General features: G+C 39.1%; 1 protein-coding gene across 1 annotated transcript; it reads left to right on the forward strand.

The window, feature by feature from the left end:
* Positions 1-796: 796 nt before the first annotated feature.
* Positions 797-18,242, forward strand: LOC145444139 (uncharacterized). Its single transcript, XM_080322064.1, has 9 exons — positions 797-2,934; positions 5,801-5,905; positions 6,312-6,398; positions 7,413-7,607; positions 13,379-13,560; positions 13,624-13,724; positions 14,861-15,062; positions 15,610-15,702; positions 16,663-18,242. Exons 1-9 carry the CDS (start codon positions 2,853-2,855, stop codon positions 16,777-16,779), a joined length of 1,164 nt encoding a protein of 387 aa, XP_080178190.1. The 5' UTR covers positions 797-2,852; the 3' UTR covers positions 16,780-18,242.
* The last annotated feature ends 1,294 nt before the right edge of the window (positions 18,243-19,536 follow it).

The following is a 19,536-nucleotide window of genomic DNA, read 5'->3' on the forward strand; positions in this document are numbered from 1 at the left end:
CGGGGTCCTCTTCCCCCGCTATTCTTACGGCGACAAAAAAGCCAAGAAAAAAACCTGACGGCTTCAAAAATTATCATCATCGAAAAGGACTGTGACATCGGGCACTCTAGGCTGAGGTGGATGTTAGATTGAAAGGATCATAACTGCGTGTCGTTCGACATCCTCCTATCTGTTCATTACGTCGCATTGTGTCTTGTCGCATTGTACATTGTGTGTGACTTGTTCAGATGAAAAATATTACTCAACGATTGTGACAGCTCTGCAGGACCTAGGACCTATAGTGTCCTATATGGTGTCGACACAAGCAAATCTCACGGTTCAGTGAAATTGATACACGTCACAATTTCCATTTGGCTACAGGCAATTTGACGGTCATTTTTTACCGGCTTGCCGAGCATTAAATTTGATGAACCGGGTATCAATCGAAAGCTGACGCTGTACTGCTTGCGAAAATATAAAATTTATTCCGCTCATGGCCCTGGAACCCCCACAATCAGCCCCAAATTATTCATTTTGGAGGAGATTGGCAGTGTGACGCAACAATGCTCTCTGCCGAAATGAGAGAGTAGCTCAGAAGCAAGGATGGGACTGCGCGGCGAGAGTGAGATCAGCTGACGTCGCGGCAGTGGCAATGTGCTTGTGCACTGTGCAGTCGCGTCGCAGAGAAACGCTGCGCTGTTGATACTTTTTCTATGCTCCGTAGGTTAGTTATCTATAGTCGGATTGCCTTCTACCTACCAGGCTACCTACAGCTCTACGTCATCTAGTGAATAGAATGCGTGTCTGGGTCTACCGGACAGTGTCGTAAGCGTGCGGTATTGTTTTCGATTGCATCTGGATACTAAACTTGGCTGTGAGTTCGCCCTTTGCCGCCTTGACTGACGATACCTTGAATTTCCAGCTTGGTGTTGTCACGAAATTTCGAAAAGCAGATGAGCGGAAGAATGAATAACCAAAGGAAGATATATGGATTTTCAGATTGATATATCTCACCATGCAGGCAGGTCGTTTATCCATTATGTACAGCAGTATAGGCTGAACTGCGGACAGTTTGTATACGCTGTACCGATTTGATTTTGCTTTAATCTTCGGCTCGGTGCCATACCTGTTTGTTACTCATATAAACGCACGCCTTAACCTTTCATTTATTGTCCGTTTTATGTGAATATTTATTTACATCATGATTCTGCGTTCATGCCTTATTTCAAACTCATTCAATCGAGTATATAAGTATAGGCTTTAGCTTTAGTCTTTAGAGTTAGACAAGGGTTTTTATTGACAGACCCGTTCTCTTCCTGTTTTATTTCGAGATTCACAATCTCGTGATGTTTCAAAGCGATAAAATCCACAAAAGTAGGGTGACAGTGAACCAGTCTTAATCGAATATTTCTCATAACATCTTTCCTTAGCCAAATATTTCAAAGCAACACAAAAAGAGGGTTGTTATAATTTTAATTTACTCAAGCCAAACAATCTACACGAAATCCAATAGTGTTGTTTCGCTTCATATACATCTCACTATGCCATGAGAATCGTAGAATCAGTAGAAATATATCTCGTGTAACGAATGCAGCAATTGATTAAAATAGCCAGACTGAATGCACTGGCCTATACTTGAAGGCCCTTGATGGCGACTAAAATTGTTTGCATATCATTGCGGTGGTATCCCAGAGTGGAATTGGTGGCAACGCAACGTGAAAGATGATGAAAACTTCACGTAAAGTTAATTCTATTAAAATGTGTGAAATGAACATGAGCTACTTGATTGCACTGCGAGTCGCGATGATATGTTTTCATTTCATGCTAAAATAAGTGTTTGAATATTTCCGATGTTGACCTCTATGAATTGTATGTAGCATTTAGCTGAATATCGCTTTATTGCTATCAATGTCATCCAAATATCATATGATCGACCGAAAAGATCATCGCTCTATCAAATATGCCGGACCTAATGTGTGGAACAGTATCCCGCCGGCCATCCGGCAGTCGAGGAGCATGTCCACATTCAAGTCGAAATACAAGCAATTACTACTAAATAAATACAGTCCATCCTCAAGATTACCGGACCACGACTGACCTATCCTATTCCTTTTTCTATACTATCTTCTTTACTTTCATTCAGTGTGCATGCCTCCTCTTTACATCGCCTAGGCCAAGGTGGGTGTCCGATTCCATAGACAACTCCTAGTCGCTTCGACATCTTCCTTTCTTTTCATTGTATCGCATTTTTTGTGGTGTATTGAACTGATAAAATTGCTAATAAACCAATGATGATGATGATGATGTAGACTTGACTATAGCTTCTAAAAGCAACTGCAATAGCAAAACTAATATATTTCCAAAGTCATCAAAGACTGTATTTGCTTTTCTTGACCATTACCTATAAGCACTTAACCAAATATGACTCGAATGAGGTAACAGCGATGACTAGGTAACATTCATCGAGTGATACTCCTTGTAGGCCTAGGCAGTAGTTTTCAGTGAGTTCTTTCCAAGATTTTGCCATGCTTACAACGTAGCGAAACTTGACGGACTGCCTTCGATCTATAGCTGATCATCCTTATTGATTGCTGGAATCAAAACAATGGATTGCCTATTGATCATTTGAAATGTAGACCAAGTTATGTCTGTAATAGGGCTGCTAAATCGATTCATTTCTATGTCATATCTGGTTGCCATGCCATCTATTTTTGAGTCGATTGACTCTTTATGCAGCATTCGTAATAGCCTATTTATTCATAATCATTTTGAAGTGCCTTTAATGATATATGACTGTTTTACCAGGTATTTTACTGTACACTAGTCAATTTGGTATTTGCTTGGTGCACATTTAGTTTTGCCAAGGCCTCATAATGAGTCTTTACGGGTCCAGAAACAATTCCATCAGCGATCGCGGGCAGCGTAGAAGCTCACAGAGGAAAGACTCAACAGACCGTAAGTTATTCTTGAATTTTTAACGTTTCACTGCACAATCTATTTGATAAGTCATTTATTCAAGGATTAGTTCCTCTTGTGATATGCTACTGTAACCTACAAGTGTTTGCTTTGTAAACACTCAAAGCTATTCCCTACACTTCAAGTCCAAGCTTCACCAAACCGAGTGCTTCCAGTCAATCATTTGTAAATACAGACTGTTTCCAGATTATATCTACAAGAGCATGTGTATGTGGTGATATTGGTAAATAAAAGCTATATCATAGGCTAGTATTAAACCGTGTTAGTTCCTACTTCTTACCATGCTTCAGCTCTGTGTAACAACACATTGGTATGCATTCTCCAAACCGTTATAGATAGGCTAATATTGAACTACATTATATCGTTATCTGCGCTTGGTCAAGCCAACGTTGGAAAAAAAACTTTTTCATGATCTCTTTTCAGTTCACTACTTAAGTAGAAGTACTCAGCTCCCAACTACCCCCTCCCCCAATGGAAATTTATGTTTCGGCTGAAACCATTTTTATATCAATGTTATATTTCTCATTTGAATCTTGCTACAGAGGGACAGAAGTTAATAAAGATGGTAAATGTGAGTGAATAATAGTTGCCTGCATAATGTGCTTTATGTTCTGATTTTGGGGCATGTGTGAGAGCTTTATGCCATGATCAGTGCTGTTGTTTGTGTTTGCTTCCTGCCTTTCGTGTATTGTTGATCTTCTGTGCCTTATTATGAATGTCATGCGTTTGTTTTGATTTATATTATTTGTGGCCACCAAGGACGTCAAATCTGTTCATAGTTTTGAAATAAGTGTTGGACCGAATTTTGGTTGTTGCGATGTCGTAATGAAATTGCGGTGTTCGACCTCTATCATGTCATTTATATTTTCGAAGACGCCAAATTTTGCTTCTGACTAAACAGAGCTGATTTCTTTACTAAACAAAGATCTTGTTGATATTACGCAACTACATAAGCTTACATAATTTACATGTGTCGCAGATAGATGACACATGTAAATTGATTGCTGATAGCCTGATACTACGTGATTATGAATTACAGTAGGCACATCATCATAATCATGAAATTAACTGAACCCATTCAGTGTGTTAGTTTGAAGCATGCCACTGTTGTTTGGTGACAGGGATATTGTATATTTGAATATTTGATATCAACTTTTGTTGGATTTTTATCAATATTTTAGGAATAATGAATAAAGGGCTGTGTAATCTTTAGTCATGTTATTGGGTCAGAATTCAGAAATATTGTGTTCATATTTGCTATGCGATAATTCACGCCCACTATTTTTGGTACCCCACCTGACGAACCATGTAAGGCAATCATAATTTGTGTTCATGTCATCGAGCAAAAGATATAATATGATATTGTCATTGATTTATGATATCATAATCGTAATTTCGCAGTAATGGACCTATATAAGAGACTACAGTGAGTAGAAACTCAAAGCATGATTTTATGGATATAATGGTGATTTGGTAAATATGATCTATCTTGCTTCTTGTGGACCTAAAATCAATTTTATATTTCACGAGGCTTGAACGGCATTGAACCATTTAAAAATATTTCGAATATGTCTTTTGAAGGTAGCTCATAAGATCATAGGCAAGACAAGAAGCCTAAATTTAGATCATAATGTCAGGATTGTCGAGGAATTTGACATAATGGATACCATTGATATTGTTGAGTGGAAATTATGTACTGAAGATTTGTGTGCCTTGGTTCAGAGTATGGGGTATGCCTTTATTGGTTCAACATTCCTAATTCTGGTTTTATCATAGTGACTTTCTTTTTCATATCTGATAGCCTACTTCCTTAAATGCATTGGTATTCTCCTTGTGTGGCATTGCATTTGCGAGTCTTATTTCTATTACCAAGAAGACGTAATTTAATCCTCCCAAGTCCCAAGTATAGAATTTAGCGAAAACAATTACCGTAGACGAGACATAGATACTTCATTTTGAACCCGACATAGGGCAGTGTCGTTGACCATTGATTTGAGTCGAATTCAGTATTCTTATAACAATAAATCTATTGCTTTATTGCTATTCTCTTCACGTAAAATATCAATTTAGTGTGTGGGACTGGTGATTTTCCATAGGACCTAGCATATGCTATATCTTCCCACACTTGCATCCCAAGTGCCTAATTCATGTTCGCCACTGGTCACAATGGTGTAATCAGTACCTGTTGTTGAGGTGTCCTAGTAGTAGCACAACTGAAGTTTACCAAAAAGTAACTTGAGTTTGACACCTTTGCAAGTGTGCATTGCATTATTGGAAATGTAAGGTACATTTTCATAAAATGATTTTCTGTAAGTGCACTGTGTCTTGTGCATTTGCGTGCTGTTGCCGTGGGTAATTGCGGTGACTGCGGTCGATCGGAGAGCTGAAAATTTCTGCCTTTTATCCTAATTCCCAGACGCTTCATGAAGTTCTATTTTTTCATTTCATGTGTTAGTTTACTGTTGTAGGATTTATTTTGGTCTTATTGGGAGTGGACCATTTTGATGAATAACTCGCGGGCTGTATCTAAAGGAATGTACAAATAATGTGCTCCAGTATCTTATTGCCTGGAGGCACGGATGTGGTATTCCTTCAATCATTCCTGATAACTTATCCTTTCGTTGCATTTGTCAACATTATGCAATAACAATACGAGATATAGCAAATCCAGATCATGAAATGTTCATGATCCTTCATCTGATTCAATTTTGATCATGAGATTGTGAGCTAATCAATGTATTTTGACTGATCATCGGGGCTTTTTTTGGCCTACGCTGAAAACCAACATCACATTGCTAAACCGTGCCTTTTTAGTTTATTTTATGGCTCGTTTTTACCGATTCAGGCTATGAAGCCAATGGAAATGGAAATAACAGCAATGAAGTTTCCAGGCGCTTGGAGTCGTACATTAGCAACTACACAAAAAGTGCAGGGGGATCACATCGACCAAGTATGATTTGTTTGCAATTTTAAACTGTCGTCATAACAAACACTCAATAGGTAATGTTGCCGGGATGCATACAATTAGAGATCGGTTTTGTCACAAAGCTATAGCCCAATATTTACCTTTCAACTTCTTCCCGCGAAAACTCATCAGAATTATCTGCATTGTATGTTGACCTGCTAAATGAATGCGAAAAATAGTGTCATGGAGCGTGAGAAATACAGATATACTTTTTCGGGTTGTCAGAATGGAACACGTTATCTGGATGCACTGCTGTGTCGTTGATATTAATTCACTCAAATACCGGTTTCGAAAGAGCTCTCATTCCATATGTGACTTCATCCATGAAATAATAGCCCGGTTATTTGTATGTTAATTATACACTTTGAGGTAACCGTTCATTATCTTTCAGATAGCAATCGAGCGCCGGGCGGTTTAAGAATGAAATCGAATCTTGTCGGCTCAATGAAAGCCACGTTCGAGCAGCTCAAAGTGAAAGGTATTTGCTGAGATTCGGTTTTTAATTATTTGTCACTTGTGAAATGTCCGTTGCTCAAATGTTGGACTACTCGAACTGGGCTTGCAAAAATAAATTGACAGTATCACAAACGGTTCACGTTGACAGCATTGTTGTTGATTACCTTCAAAATACGATCGATATTCCCGTATTATATTATATCCAGATTGATATTCCCTTGCATTTGCAAAGTTCCTTTTTTACCGTAAACCTGTGAAAGAGATGTGACCTTGCTGTTGGAAAGTAATGGACATGGTTTATTTTTGTCCATGAAGTTTTTGCGGCATATAGGCTACATTGACTCTGTGCATACTGCACATGCCGCTGGGCAAGGAAGGGTGGATATAGCCTTGTACGGCTTTCTAAAGTCTAGCACCACCCCTCCATGTTATCTCAGTAATGCATGAGCGCCAAGCAGGAAAGTCATGGATTCCAGTGTTACTACTCAGGTCTTTGGTCTGACCCGGGCGTGGATCGAACCCAAGGCCTACCGAGCAAGAAGCCGGACGCTTCACCATTATGTTATCTTATCGGTACACACTGTAACATTGTCAAATGTCGCAAGTTGCACTCTTCAAATTTCATTCAGTTTTGTTTAAAAGTTTTCTTAGGTTTCCTATAGAACTGGTTATAGGCTACTTCTAAAAAGTCTGGTACAACACTTTCAGCATTGTGACGCCCATAAGTCCAAAGCAGACCATGAACTCTACACTAGTCACAGCGCTTCAAAATTATGTTCTAAATTTCTGTATCAATCAAATGTTGTATGTCTCTAATTATTGGACAAGCTCTCGTACGGTAGTCTTGCATTTTACAATTGAGGTATAAAATTCCGATGTATTTCACGGACTGGCAGAGAAGTTGATGCCGACCTCTTGAGAACCGCTTCTCTAAAGAGAATGCCTAACTGTGCATTACAGCTGTAGCAGTGTAGTGGGTTCCGTTTCTGAGCCCTGAATAATACCGTACTAACTTTAAACTTAATATTCATTCAAGACTCGTTACCGCCTCCTGGAACTCCTGCCCTAAAATCTCCGTCATACAGTCGCGTGGAAGCCGCGACAACGTTTGGACAAAAAACAGCAAACCCAACGAACAAAGCAGAAAACGGCCTGGACCATTCCGGTAAAGGCACCGTCGCTAATACACCGAAACATGAAAATGGAACTGCTCCAAATGAAGATATCGATGGTACGTCTATTTGCATGTTTGATAGCAGTATTTGGCATTTGCGCTTGCGCGGTTACATAATTTATGGCGTTTTAAATCCCAATTCTTGAAAACTGTCTGCACTGGATTTTCAGTTTCATATTTTAGAAGTGCTGGTCAGTCATTGCATGTTACTATGACAGCAGATTAGTCTGGAGTAAGTTTCAGTTAGGCTAGATGAAGTGTTTCCGTTACAATTGCTGTCAAAGTCTGAGAGGATATTTGATATCTCAGATGTCGTTAATAAACTACTCAACATTTTTGACCACAATTTACGTATAACGCGGATTGTAAATATGGCTTCAAGAGCCTCGGTATCGCACGAGTCGAAGGTCACCGTGCACTGCTCGGCAATAATGTGTGGAGGTACTCGGAATCAAGTTTAAACGAATTTGATGGAACGAAAGTGCAGAGCTGGCAAGGCATGTGGCTGTAATTACGGCCTTGCCAGTACTCTAAGTATGAAACCTGTGTCTCTTGAACGAACGTGGGAAACTAAAATGTGGGTATTCCGAGTAGTGGAAGGTAAAAACGGTTGACATCATGGTACATTTCCAGTTATGATGGATTGTTAGACTCTCAGCACCATGTAGGCCTATTAGGTCTGTGTAGGTTAGAAAATTACAAATATTCTGTTAATCAGTAATGACGGTGTAGGCCAGTACCGGATTATTGCCAATTGTAAAGCTTTTTTTGCTTGATATGGGAATGAAGATGCACACGATATAATATGTTTGAAAAAATACACGCTGTAATTGGGTAATTTATAAAAAAGTAATGACTAGTGTCCTTAATCGACTTCCCCACTAATTTATTTTCAGGACTGTTCGTTAGGGCTGTTCAAAGAAAAACTTTTTCTTCAGATTTCACTGGCTACTTGATAAAATTGTTAGGTTGGTGAGAGCAACGCTGCACACTAACTTTGGCTCAATTCCAACCAGTAGAAGCGATTTTCTTGCAGTAGAAAGCTAAGAATTTATCATGAATTTTTTCTGTGAACCCCATAAAATTGTTACGCTGTCAGTAGAGATGATGCGCGCCAAATTTGGCTCGATTCCAACCACTAGAAGTGGTAGTATTTCTCTTTAATTATTTATTACTATATTATTATTATAAAATGATGGAATTGGAAATTTTTCTACTGCAATAACTTCGCTTCTAGTGGAGCCAAATTTGGTGTACAATCATCTCTACTGATAGCCTAACAATTTTATGGGGTTGACAGAAAAAATTTGAAAATTTTCATCAAGTACCGGTAGCCAGTGAAATATGAAGAAAAAGTTTTTTCTTTAATCAATCAATCAGTTCTTATTGATATTTTCATCATTTCAAAACACCACAGCCCTACTGTTCGTAATTCACACAAATTTCTCATGTGATCACTTTCCATGTCATTGAGATACCAACAGATTTGAAATACGGTAGTTCAAATCCAGATTTATGATGGTTTCAAATTGCCGAATTCGTTTCATTTCCATTCCATGCTCATCTCTTCTCTAGCATGGGATTAGTCGATGAGTCACGGGTGCATCTGAGTTTAATTTCAACAGCACCACGCCAACCCTTAATTCCTCCGTGACACCATTATAGTGCTAGTCAATATCAAGGTTAAAGGAGAATAAAATCTGTGCAAGCTGCTTTGTGACTCTATCTCTGATGAGTATAATTGTGTGTATTTATATAGAAATTTGATTGATTGGTGCTATTAAGTGTATCTTCTAACGTCATCAAATCGGAAGAAATTGAAGTGATTTTCTTGGAATACAAAAACACAGTTTAATAGCCCGTTTCGGTGTCTTATTATATTCCGTATAAGGTTTGCTGTGAAAAAGGAATAATGTGTTGACTTGTATGTTCTCGAGCGCAGAATATATTTGGCGGTCTTTGTCATGCTGCGCTATCTGTGTGTTTATATCGCCGTACTGTGTAGACGTAGCCTACATGAGACATTGTAGGCCTATACATTGTTCTATTATGCTTTCGCTAAATTGATTATATTCACAATGGCTAAAGTTAGCTTGATTTGGATTAGTGTGAATGCATAGATCTAGTGGAATTGCAGTTATCTGTTTGTGTGGCATCTATAGATAGCAAGTTAGTATCTGTGTTATAATAGTAGTTAAGAAGACAAGTGATGACATACATAGCATGCATGTGTACCCTTCAGTAGGCTTTTAATCGAATCTAATGCCGGTCACGTTGTACGGGAGCTGTATCATGGGAAAACTGCCAACTGTGAAGTTTAGCTATGTAAACTGCAGTGTCTGTATACATCCGCGCAGCTGTCAAGGTAATTATGAATCTCCAGGCAAGGCTGTGTGATCGTAGGTCAAGTACGGTATTAACAATAATGGACGACGAAGGTGAGTGACGTCTTCTGTTTATATCGTGTGCATTCTCAAAATGCACTTAGCTGAACTGGCATCAAGTAGGCGGGGAATATTAGTGTAAACAGTGTTGATGAATATTGATAAAAAGAGCTTTTGCTAGCTCAGGTCCCCTGTGTGGGAAATAGTTGGAAGTTTCTTATCGGAACATGATGAATAGATAGCTGTCAAGGAGAACTCAGTTTTCCTGTTGTGTATGCATGTATCGGTGTGGTTACTCAATTCAAAGAGGTCAATTAGATAAGGGTAATCAGGTTACAGTACAGCAATTTCAATGTTCCATGACAGGTAATTGTGAGTGAGCAGGAATTGGGGTATACGATGTGTCAAATCACACATTGAATTGTCATATTTGGTGATACGATTGTTGGTATGCAATTTTCTTTCCAATTCTCTACTAGTTACTGACGATTACCCCTGATGAGTGTCGAAAATATTTGAGCTTATTTCAATATGAATACATTATTCAATTGTATATTGAAGTTCTGTACCTCCAAGAAGCTCTTTGAATTGTCATTGTAATCATGTTTCTTATTATATATATTCTATTTAGTGCCAATGATGTCTGCTCTGTGGTTGTATATCGAAGTGATTGAAGGGTTTCATATCTTATTTCTTCGGTTATCAAGGCCGCATTCCATAGTGTACCACACATCCTACATTAATTGGCAGCCCTCGACGAATGAGCGGTGCTCAAACTCTTTGTTGCTGTGGTAAAGACACTTGAACGTCAGTCTCATTTATTGGACATGAATTGTGAAATGTATTACGACTATGTGATGTATTACTTGCTGTTTGTTAATGTTATAAACAACAGACGGGTGCTTTGAAGAGGCCTTCAAAATTATCGGGCACGCGAACCATGCCAGTCACCGCTTTAGTTTAAATTAGAAGGAACCAATGTGGGATGATTGTTTACAAGTATTTACAGCTTACAGTGTGTGGTCAAGTGCCAGTGGCAGCTCACATTCTAGTTTGATGTTAGATTGGATTAATGTGGTTGAAGTAGATGGTTATAATAAAATGGAGAATATCCGGTTTGTTTGAATTGAAAAGGAAATTGAGAGATGAGTGTCAGTTATTCGCGTGGCTGGCGGGGTGTGCTTCAGTGTTTCGTATTGTTTTATTACCTGGAAGAGATTTGCTCGAACAGCAGCGTGTGTAGTCTTCTTGGTTATGAAGAATGATTTCTACAAATCCTTCAACAACTTCCGCAAGTTTAGTATCTATTTCCTTGTTTGTTTTATGTAGGATAAGCAAAAGCCGCCGAAATAAGTAGATAACAGCATTTTTGTTACTCCTTGCTTGTTGAATACTTTCCGCTCTTGCAAACTTACCTTGACCTATTTATAAAAGGTTGTGTTATTTTTGTATGAATCATCTCACCCCGTTTCCCAGTAGTGTAACGCTGGTATGTGTTTACCAGCCATTCTCAAAATATTTGTCTGATCACGGCCGACATAGGTTCTGTACGCTTAAAGATTGGATGACGTCCAACTAGTCTAATCGTGATTCCCGTCGAGATATTGTATGCGTTTCTGTTTATTACAACCAAACATGGAACACCGTAGTATGTCGGCGTCTGATTGCCGTTATTTAAGCACACGGTTCCTGTAATCTCCGCACTAGGCCTCTGTCGTGCGGGGTAGTCGGTTATTCAGGCTTGCAGTTTAGAAAATGTGCGATGGATGATACAATTTGCAATTTTGTATTGTACTCTATAATTACCTTGAGCAATTAGACAGTTAGATTGACGCGTCACAATTATCCTTATTAAGGAGAGATGTAATAGTTTCCGGTTCTGTTGCATTTGACTGATTGGAGTAATGTGTTGGCATTGGTTTTATCATCGCAGCGGAATCAGAGTAGCTTACGTCCATTTTCATACTTTAAGATTCATTTTTCAAATGTATATCGAATCAAGTTTTTGTGAAATTTTCATTTTTCTGGAATATCTTTGCCATGTATATGTTCATATAATTATTTCAAAGTTGGTCATGGCCAAGATATGGATGATTAGAATGAAAGTAAATGAAAGTATTGTATAAAATTAATGTGTAAAATGGACATAAGCTACTTTCATTGCACAGCGACGATGTGGCACCATATAAGTAGAGACCAAATTCCTTTCCTCATTTGTTTATTGTTTATGGTCAACTTGAGAGCAGCACCATGTTTGTTAGTCTCTGATTGTCTTTCGGATTTTGTTGCGGTATAATTAGGTTACTGGTAGTTTCATCAGCTGTGACGATGTGATCACTTTTTATCAGATTTAGATTGATTCAAAATTTGACGTTAGCATCCTATTTAACTGATGCCGTGTTACGCGGAGTGTAAGATGACGGTAGATGTTTTCTCGGACCGTAGAAAGGAACGGGGTGAAATTACTCCATCTGCTTTGAGCAATGAGGGTGAGGATGGTTGATATGCTGGATGCTTTATGTTGTTGTTAATAAGGAAAGTCAATTACGTTGTAAAACAAGGTTTGCTGGTGAAAATTCTCAAGCCTGCAAATGAACTGTAGTCTGTCACTTTTCAATCCTGTTTTGACCAATATCAATCCTCACCTGATCACTTCTTACCTCTCTTAATGCCAGATAATCGTCATCTTATGAGATGTATGGTAAACAATGTGTGTATGTGCCAGAAAGCCACAGGAAATTATATTAGCCTATTTGTCTCGCGTTTTTCACCATAATATCATCAAAATTCCTCGTCAAATGAGCTTAGCCGAGCGGAGGTTTTGATTTGATAAATATCTGAAATCAAATGAACTTTGCAAGTTTGCAAAGGGTGACGTACTACTGTGAATGACTGAACTGGCAATACGATATCGAAAACAGTCTATGATCGACACAAAAAATATAATTGAATTTCCGAGGTGGTCAGTAACTGTGTGCTTCTACTTCTTTCAAGGGCACAAGTAGTCTGTGACTCCTTACGGCTTTTGACGTAAAACTACTTCCTTTTTATGGTTTGGATATAGTAAACTAGAAGTAGTTTTTGGATCGATTTGCGTAAATTTTACCAGTGAAATCGCTATAGCGATTAGTTGAATCGCTACTTGCTTACTTTTACTTATTATCAAGCAGAAACATACAACATTACTACTACTTGAGTAGTAACGGGGAGTGTTCTCCATTTGGACTACCGCTAGATACAGTTTTCAAGTATCTTGGAAATCACTACTGCCACTTGTAATTGTGCAGATACATGTGTCATTACTTCTACTTGAGTAGCGACAGGGAGTGTTCTCCATTGCTAATTCTGCTTGATTTAGTTGCGGCATGTCTTGGAAATTGCTCATACAGCATCTTCTACCCAAGTATCAAAAGCAGTGTATAACCCGTCTTTAATTTCGCACAGATACAGAGCCGACGCCGTCGCAAAGAGCAGCAAAGCCCAGCTCGAGCGCACGGCGCGGCAAGCAGCAGAGAGAGAAAAGAATGCTACGGCAAAAACGCAGAAGCACGGGCGTCGTACGTCTGAAGGGTAGTGATGACGAGGAGGAGAAATCTGCCGAGAAGACGAACAGTCCGGAAGAGAAGGTTTGCGCGTGGCCGCGGAAACAATCGAAATCGTGATTATAGTTTTTTTATTCTTTTAATCAGGAGAACGAAACTCGGCGTAAGGCGGAAACTGAGAAAAATACAGTGTCAAACGAACTCTCGCCCCCTCCTTCGGCCAGTCGCGTCCGTGCTGAAGTAGAAAAGTGAGTCTCGTTGATTAGAACGTAGGTCTCGCGATAGAACAACTAGATAATTTTAGTTTATTAATAAGACTAATTAGTGCTAAATGCTGGTAATCTGATCTGTAATTTTCATTCTAATCTAATATCCGGTTTTTCTGAAAATACTACAGGATAACAGTTGAGTGCGAAACGAGCCTAGCTGGGTGTACAAACATTTGTCATTCTCGACTTGTGAGAACACTCTAATTTGATATGAACTGAATTTGATTTTTACAGTATTCCGTTCCTATTCTGGATTAATTCCAAGTTTTTGCGAATAATTCTAATCTAGTTTATTAAAAAAACTGTGTAGCTATGATTTTGATTCAAATTTATTACGGCACATCTACTCGTCTCCGGATAGCTTGAAATAGCGCCATGACACCAAGTTTGTAATCCCTTTAAAACCATGCAGAGATCTTGTTCATGTTATGTATATTCCAGAATGAACATCCCAGCACCACAGTAGCTGGTAATAATGCAACTACATAACTGTACCGGTCGTAATCATCAGCCCATCCGTTAACAGCCACATTGTTTCGCTCCAATCCAACACAAAAACAATTTTAGCGTAGTTAAAAGTAAACTGCCTCAACAGACCGTAAATCTGCTTCATTTTGTACTAAAAGGTTGTTTGGAATTTTTACGAGTTTTGCCCTACGTCTCTCCGTTAGTTTGTGTGTGCTTGCAGCTTCAATCCATCATTTTATAACGCGAGTGTAGCCTACTTATGTGATAGATTCGTGATTCGAGTTAAAATAACATGGTACTGTTTGGTAAACCACGACAGATCGTGTCTTGGAAAGGAAGTTTGATACGATTATTTATATAGGCCTATCGTACTACATGACATGGAAGAGCTGTTTTTATTTGCTTGTCTCATAGTATTTGTTTGTTGTTTGTAAGATGATGTACACTATTGCAAACCCATCTGTAATTGGTGCATGCATCCCCATGTATCAGGCCTATTTATTATATAGTGTATCATTTTTTTAACAAATCCCGTCGTGGTACTCCTTATTCGTCGCACACCCAATTCCTACGTATCAGGCCAATTTATAAAGTATCAATACAATATAATATAATTATAGTGTATAATTCTTGTATATTTTCTTTAGCAAATCCAGGCCCCACGATACTCCATATTCGTCGCACACCCAAGTATCATCAAACTCTTCATCGACCTTGCTATCGCCCACGCAGCCAGACAATGTATTCCTGTCCGCCGATAGCTCCCCGCAAAGTCCGAGTTTTCCATCGTTGAATTCTTCGCGACGAAGGGGAAAACGCGTATCTGACTTATCGCAACAAGACGCCAACGTAAGTTGGATCACAGATACAGAGTCATGGTGCTAGGAGAAAGATTTTGCATGTTAATGGATCGCTTTGTTTGTGTTGTCCACAGTAATTCGTGCCGCGGTGTAGATATGTAGCTTACCCTAATTTATGAAATATAGATTCCACGTTTATGAGTCATCATCACCTTGTGTGTGGAATTACCTGAACTTGGAGGTTTCTGTGAGAAACGCTTTCCAATTACTCTTGGTTCGATAGCTGTCTCCGTTTTTATCGTAGCGCACCATCTAATGTGAGGTATTAGAGGCGCTCTTAGATCTTGTTTGATTGATCAATGTTTTGATCGTCAAAGTTTATCGGTTGAGAAAATGAAATTTACTTTGCTTTGTCTTGAATAACAGTCTGTGATATCACTAAACCTTGTTTTGAAATTTCAATGTGGAGCTATTTCATTTTGGAAGCTGAATTCGACACCATACAAACAACCTTGAATGTGGTTGTAGCCAAACTCTGATAGGACTGTGTAAATCTTTTCTTTTTGTTTCATTGTATGAAATATTTTATCGTTCAGGACAAAAATGAAATCGAGGAACTGCGCAGAAAATTGGCAGCCGCCGAAACTACGATAGGGAATTTAACGAAAGACGTCGATGATATGGAGGAGGTAGGTATTTTGTTTTAGGGTAACTTTAGAGAACGATTTCTTGTGACTCAGGTAATTTTGAAGTAATATTTCTTTGTCAGTTTGAAATGCGGCCAAGTCTGATCGAATATCCGTGTAAGCCCGAATATCCCTTGTAACCAATGTCCTCTCCAAGCTGCGCAAATGCGCAGTGCTGGCACGGTCTCTGCGCACAGAAAATTCAAGTTGCGCACAAAAAGTCCGAAGTGATGACCTTTTTTTTAGTCGTTACGCACTGTTGTCCGAGGGTCTGCGCAGTGAGTTGGTGAGTGTGTGCAGACTCGTCAAAAATTAGAGGGAACGTTGCTTGTATCCGTGTAAAAGATGTCATGCCATCCTATATTTGCAACTAAAATACTGATGCATAACTTGACTCGAGAAGTGAAAATATTGATCAAGAACCATTTCTGAGACTCTTGAATCGAAACTGCATTGTGTAAGATGTAAGAGGGCTGAATCTTAGGTGCTATACAATCCCGGTCAGGGTTGGAAAGAAAAGTGCGTCAGATGCCGAAGTGGCCAGTTTATGCAAACCCTACTCACCTAAACGGAATACAACCTGATCTACCATTCATTTTTTAATCGCATACATTCAGCCATGATGTACATTATAATGATGATGATATGAAAATAGAATAATGATAAAGAACCATGTATTTGAAGACTATGTATACAGTATAAATGTGCATCTTCGATATTTACCGCTAGGTATTTCTATCTGGTTTCATATAAGACCTAATATCCATGTGATATCCAGATGTAATATCTTCACGTGATGATACCGAAATAAACTCTAGTAGTTCATTACAAACCACAAAGTCAACACGTTGAATATAGGAGGAAATACCTTCGAATCTATTTAAACAAAACCCCATCGTAGTCTGAACTTGTAATCGCGACCATTCCGGTAATTAGTATTTTATTCTTTGTTAAATTTCCCAGGACATCAAGCGACTCGCAGAAGAGAACCACAAACTGAAACACGAAAATAAGCTGCTGGAAGACGAGAACGCTTCCATGCTGATGGTTTTAAAACAGCTCCGCAACAGCAGAGAATAATTTGACGCCGGCTTTTACAACGTGCATTGTGCGGTGTGCAACGAAGACTTTACCTACAGTATGGTGCTATCGATGTCGGATATGTCCTCGTAACGGCTGCAATCCACGAATATGTATTGAGCGCTGGGATAGCCAAGGGGAGGGGGGGGCGAAAGGTGCCTTTGTGACCCTGTTCATTGCGACATTGTCTGTACTCATGAAAAGGGCTGGGCAAAATGTAGTACCGTAGTGATTCAATTTAGAATCAAGTATTGCTAACGATGACGTCATAACAATATGAATGGCATGGAAAACTTGATGTATGTGGCCTATTTTATTAGACCACAAAGAAAACAATGCCAGTTCATCAATTAAAGATAATATGGTAATTGATCGACAGTGCCTATTGCATCGCATTGAAACTAGGATTCCAATTGATAAATAAACTCTTGGTGGCATGGAGCGTATAACTTCAACACTCGAAAAAATCATGTCTCCCTGCTTGTCACGAGTCGTTGTGCCCAGCTCTGCCCGCGATGTCACAATTGGTAAGTGTTGAGAAGGTTAGTTTCCACAGCACCATCCAAATGTTCATACTGGCTACAGCTATGGCTTATGTATTGTCGAGATAAAAAGTACGAGTCATTTCCCTGTCCCTGTGTAATGTTTTGCAGCGGATTTATCAACAGATATCTCTTACTACTACAAGATCAGCTTGGCATATTTCTGCTCATTGCGATTGTTCGATCCTAATGTAACGCGACGTGTGTATTTCGCTTGCGTAGTATTGACCAACCAGGGGGGTGTTCTCAGTAGGACGAATTGAAACCGTGCATTTATAGCTTGTCTGGGTATTTCTATGAAGACGGCTAACGTGTTTAACATTACACAGATGACATATTGTAGTTGTGAAAACTTTCCTGGGGAGAGAGTTACTTGACAAATTATGGCAATGGATATTTTCCGCTTGGTTCCGGTGTCATTTCACGACTGTTCGCAACTATAGACACAGTGGGCGTGCAGTGCCATTTAATCACTACTCCCACACTCTAATCAATTCTACCCTCTTATTTTATTCAGTATTTGTCGGTACTTTGGTTGATTTACTCGCTATTACTTTTTGCGTTTCTATTTTCTTTTGAGGATTTATCATGATTTTAAAATATTCTACTATGTTTTATCAAGTGTACGATTCGGTGTATTGCTTACTTGCCTATAATTGACGTCATCGGATCGCATATTAGCGCTATTTCATCCGTCGCTTGGTCGATTTCAGTTCCGGAATTTCTCAGCAAAAGACCGCCGTTTGTTTATCTGTACCATGTCAATTGCTACGCGCTCTCAGTTTGGCAGCGTGAATTCAGTGTTCCTGATTGAATTTCTTGTTTTTATGCAGAGAGTTGTTCCATTGTCGCAAAACTACAGTTTGTCCATTACGTGAATATGGAAAAGTTTGAAATTTATTAAAGTCTTCTTTTGACCAACGGTCGATTATGTTCCTTTGGAATACAGAATGCTGTACCTCATGGATAGACATTGTCTGCATAGTGTATAGTAGCACCACATGCAAAGATCATCAACTACGAAGAACCGCAACTTAAGTCGTTGTAATTGAGAAAATACATCGTAAATTGTATCCACATGACGAGATTGGAAGACACAGATTGTGTATCTGACTTTCTACCGATTTTAATTTGTAACTTAGGGACATCAGTGATATGCTTCTAGTTGATCATGTCAACCTGTAGTTGATTCGAATGTGCCTATGCCACAAATGGTTCGATTTAATGTCTGCAAAGCAACTGATTTAGGCTTTCAAATCTGTGCCTATCTCCGATTATTTCCTGAAGGGATTTAGCCGAGCAACGTTTAGAATGTATTGATCTATTATACCAGTCCATTCTTCAGTGTCACAGATCATGTGGCCTTTTCCTGTACTTGCCATGGCCTTGGATACATTGCATGTCAGCAATGGGCTTTTGAAATATTTCATAATGTTTTACTGCTCTCCTTACCAAAGAAATCCATCTAGATCAAGATCGCGCTGCATTGCGATACATTTCAATGTCGAGAGAATATCTTTATCGCTAAATCCGGGTCGCTTTCTGATGCTGCCTTCAGCAGTATTCTGAAATGGAGAAAAGCAACGTACTTTTAAGATTAAGCAGTGTGCGAGCGCATAGAATGGTTCAAATGCATCGCAGAAATTGGCCAGGAAGTCGAACATCTGAATGTGTGACTGCACGTCGGTGAGGAGGGGATATTGATTTGTGAGAAGCAGAGGTGGTCAGTAACGAAGTACTTCTACTTTTTGAAGTACTTGAAGTCGATTTTTCCTACTCACGCTACTTTTTAAGTAGCTATGATTTTAGACTACTTCTACTCGATAGTTTTCAGTTTTATAGGCAAAAATGAGCGTAAAATACCTACTTACTTACTTGTGAACCAACACTTCTACTTGAGTAGAAATTCCGGCGTTACTTCTACTTGAGTAGCGACGATGACTACTTTGACCACCTCTGGTGAGAATCCGTCAGACAGCTTACAGACTCTTAGGAACTAACCATCCAAATCCGAGCTATCCCATCTAAAATTCCATGCGAATCCGAATAATGTCCAGAATACGAATCGAACAACATCCGAAGATGCCTTAATGTACAGGTGACCTGAGATACAAGGGCGTATTCTTCACAAAGTGTTGACTTATTTATATTTGCCTTGACCTTTGCTAAGGTCATCATATGTCCTCCGAGGACCCCTAAACGTCGTCCTTTCTGG

The sequence above is a fragment of the Botryllus schlosseri genome, chromosome 8 (genome assembly GCF_051294905.1).
Source record: "Botryllus schlosseri isolate E-star chromosome 8, Bs_hap1, whole genome shotgun sequence".
NCBI lineage: Eukaryota > Metazoa > Chordata > Ascidiacea > Stolidobranchia > Styelidae > Botryllus > Botryllus schlosseri.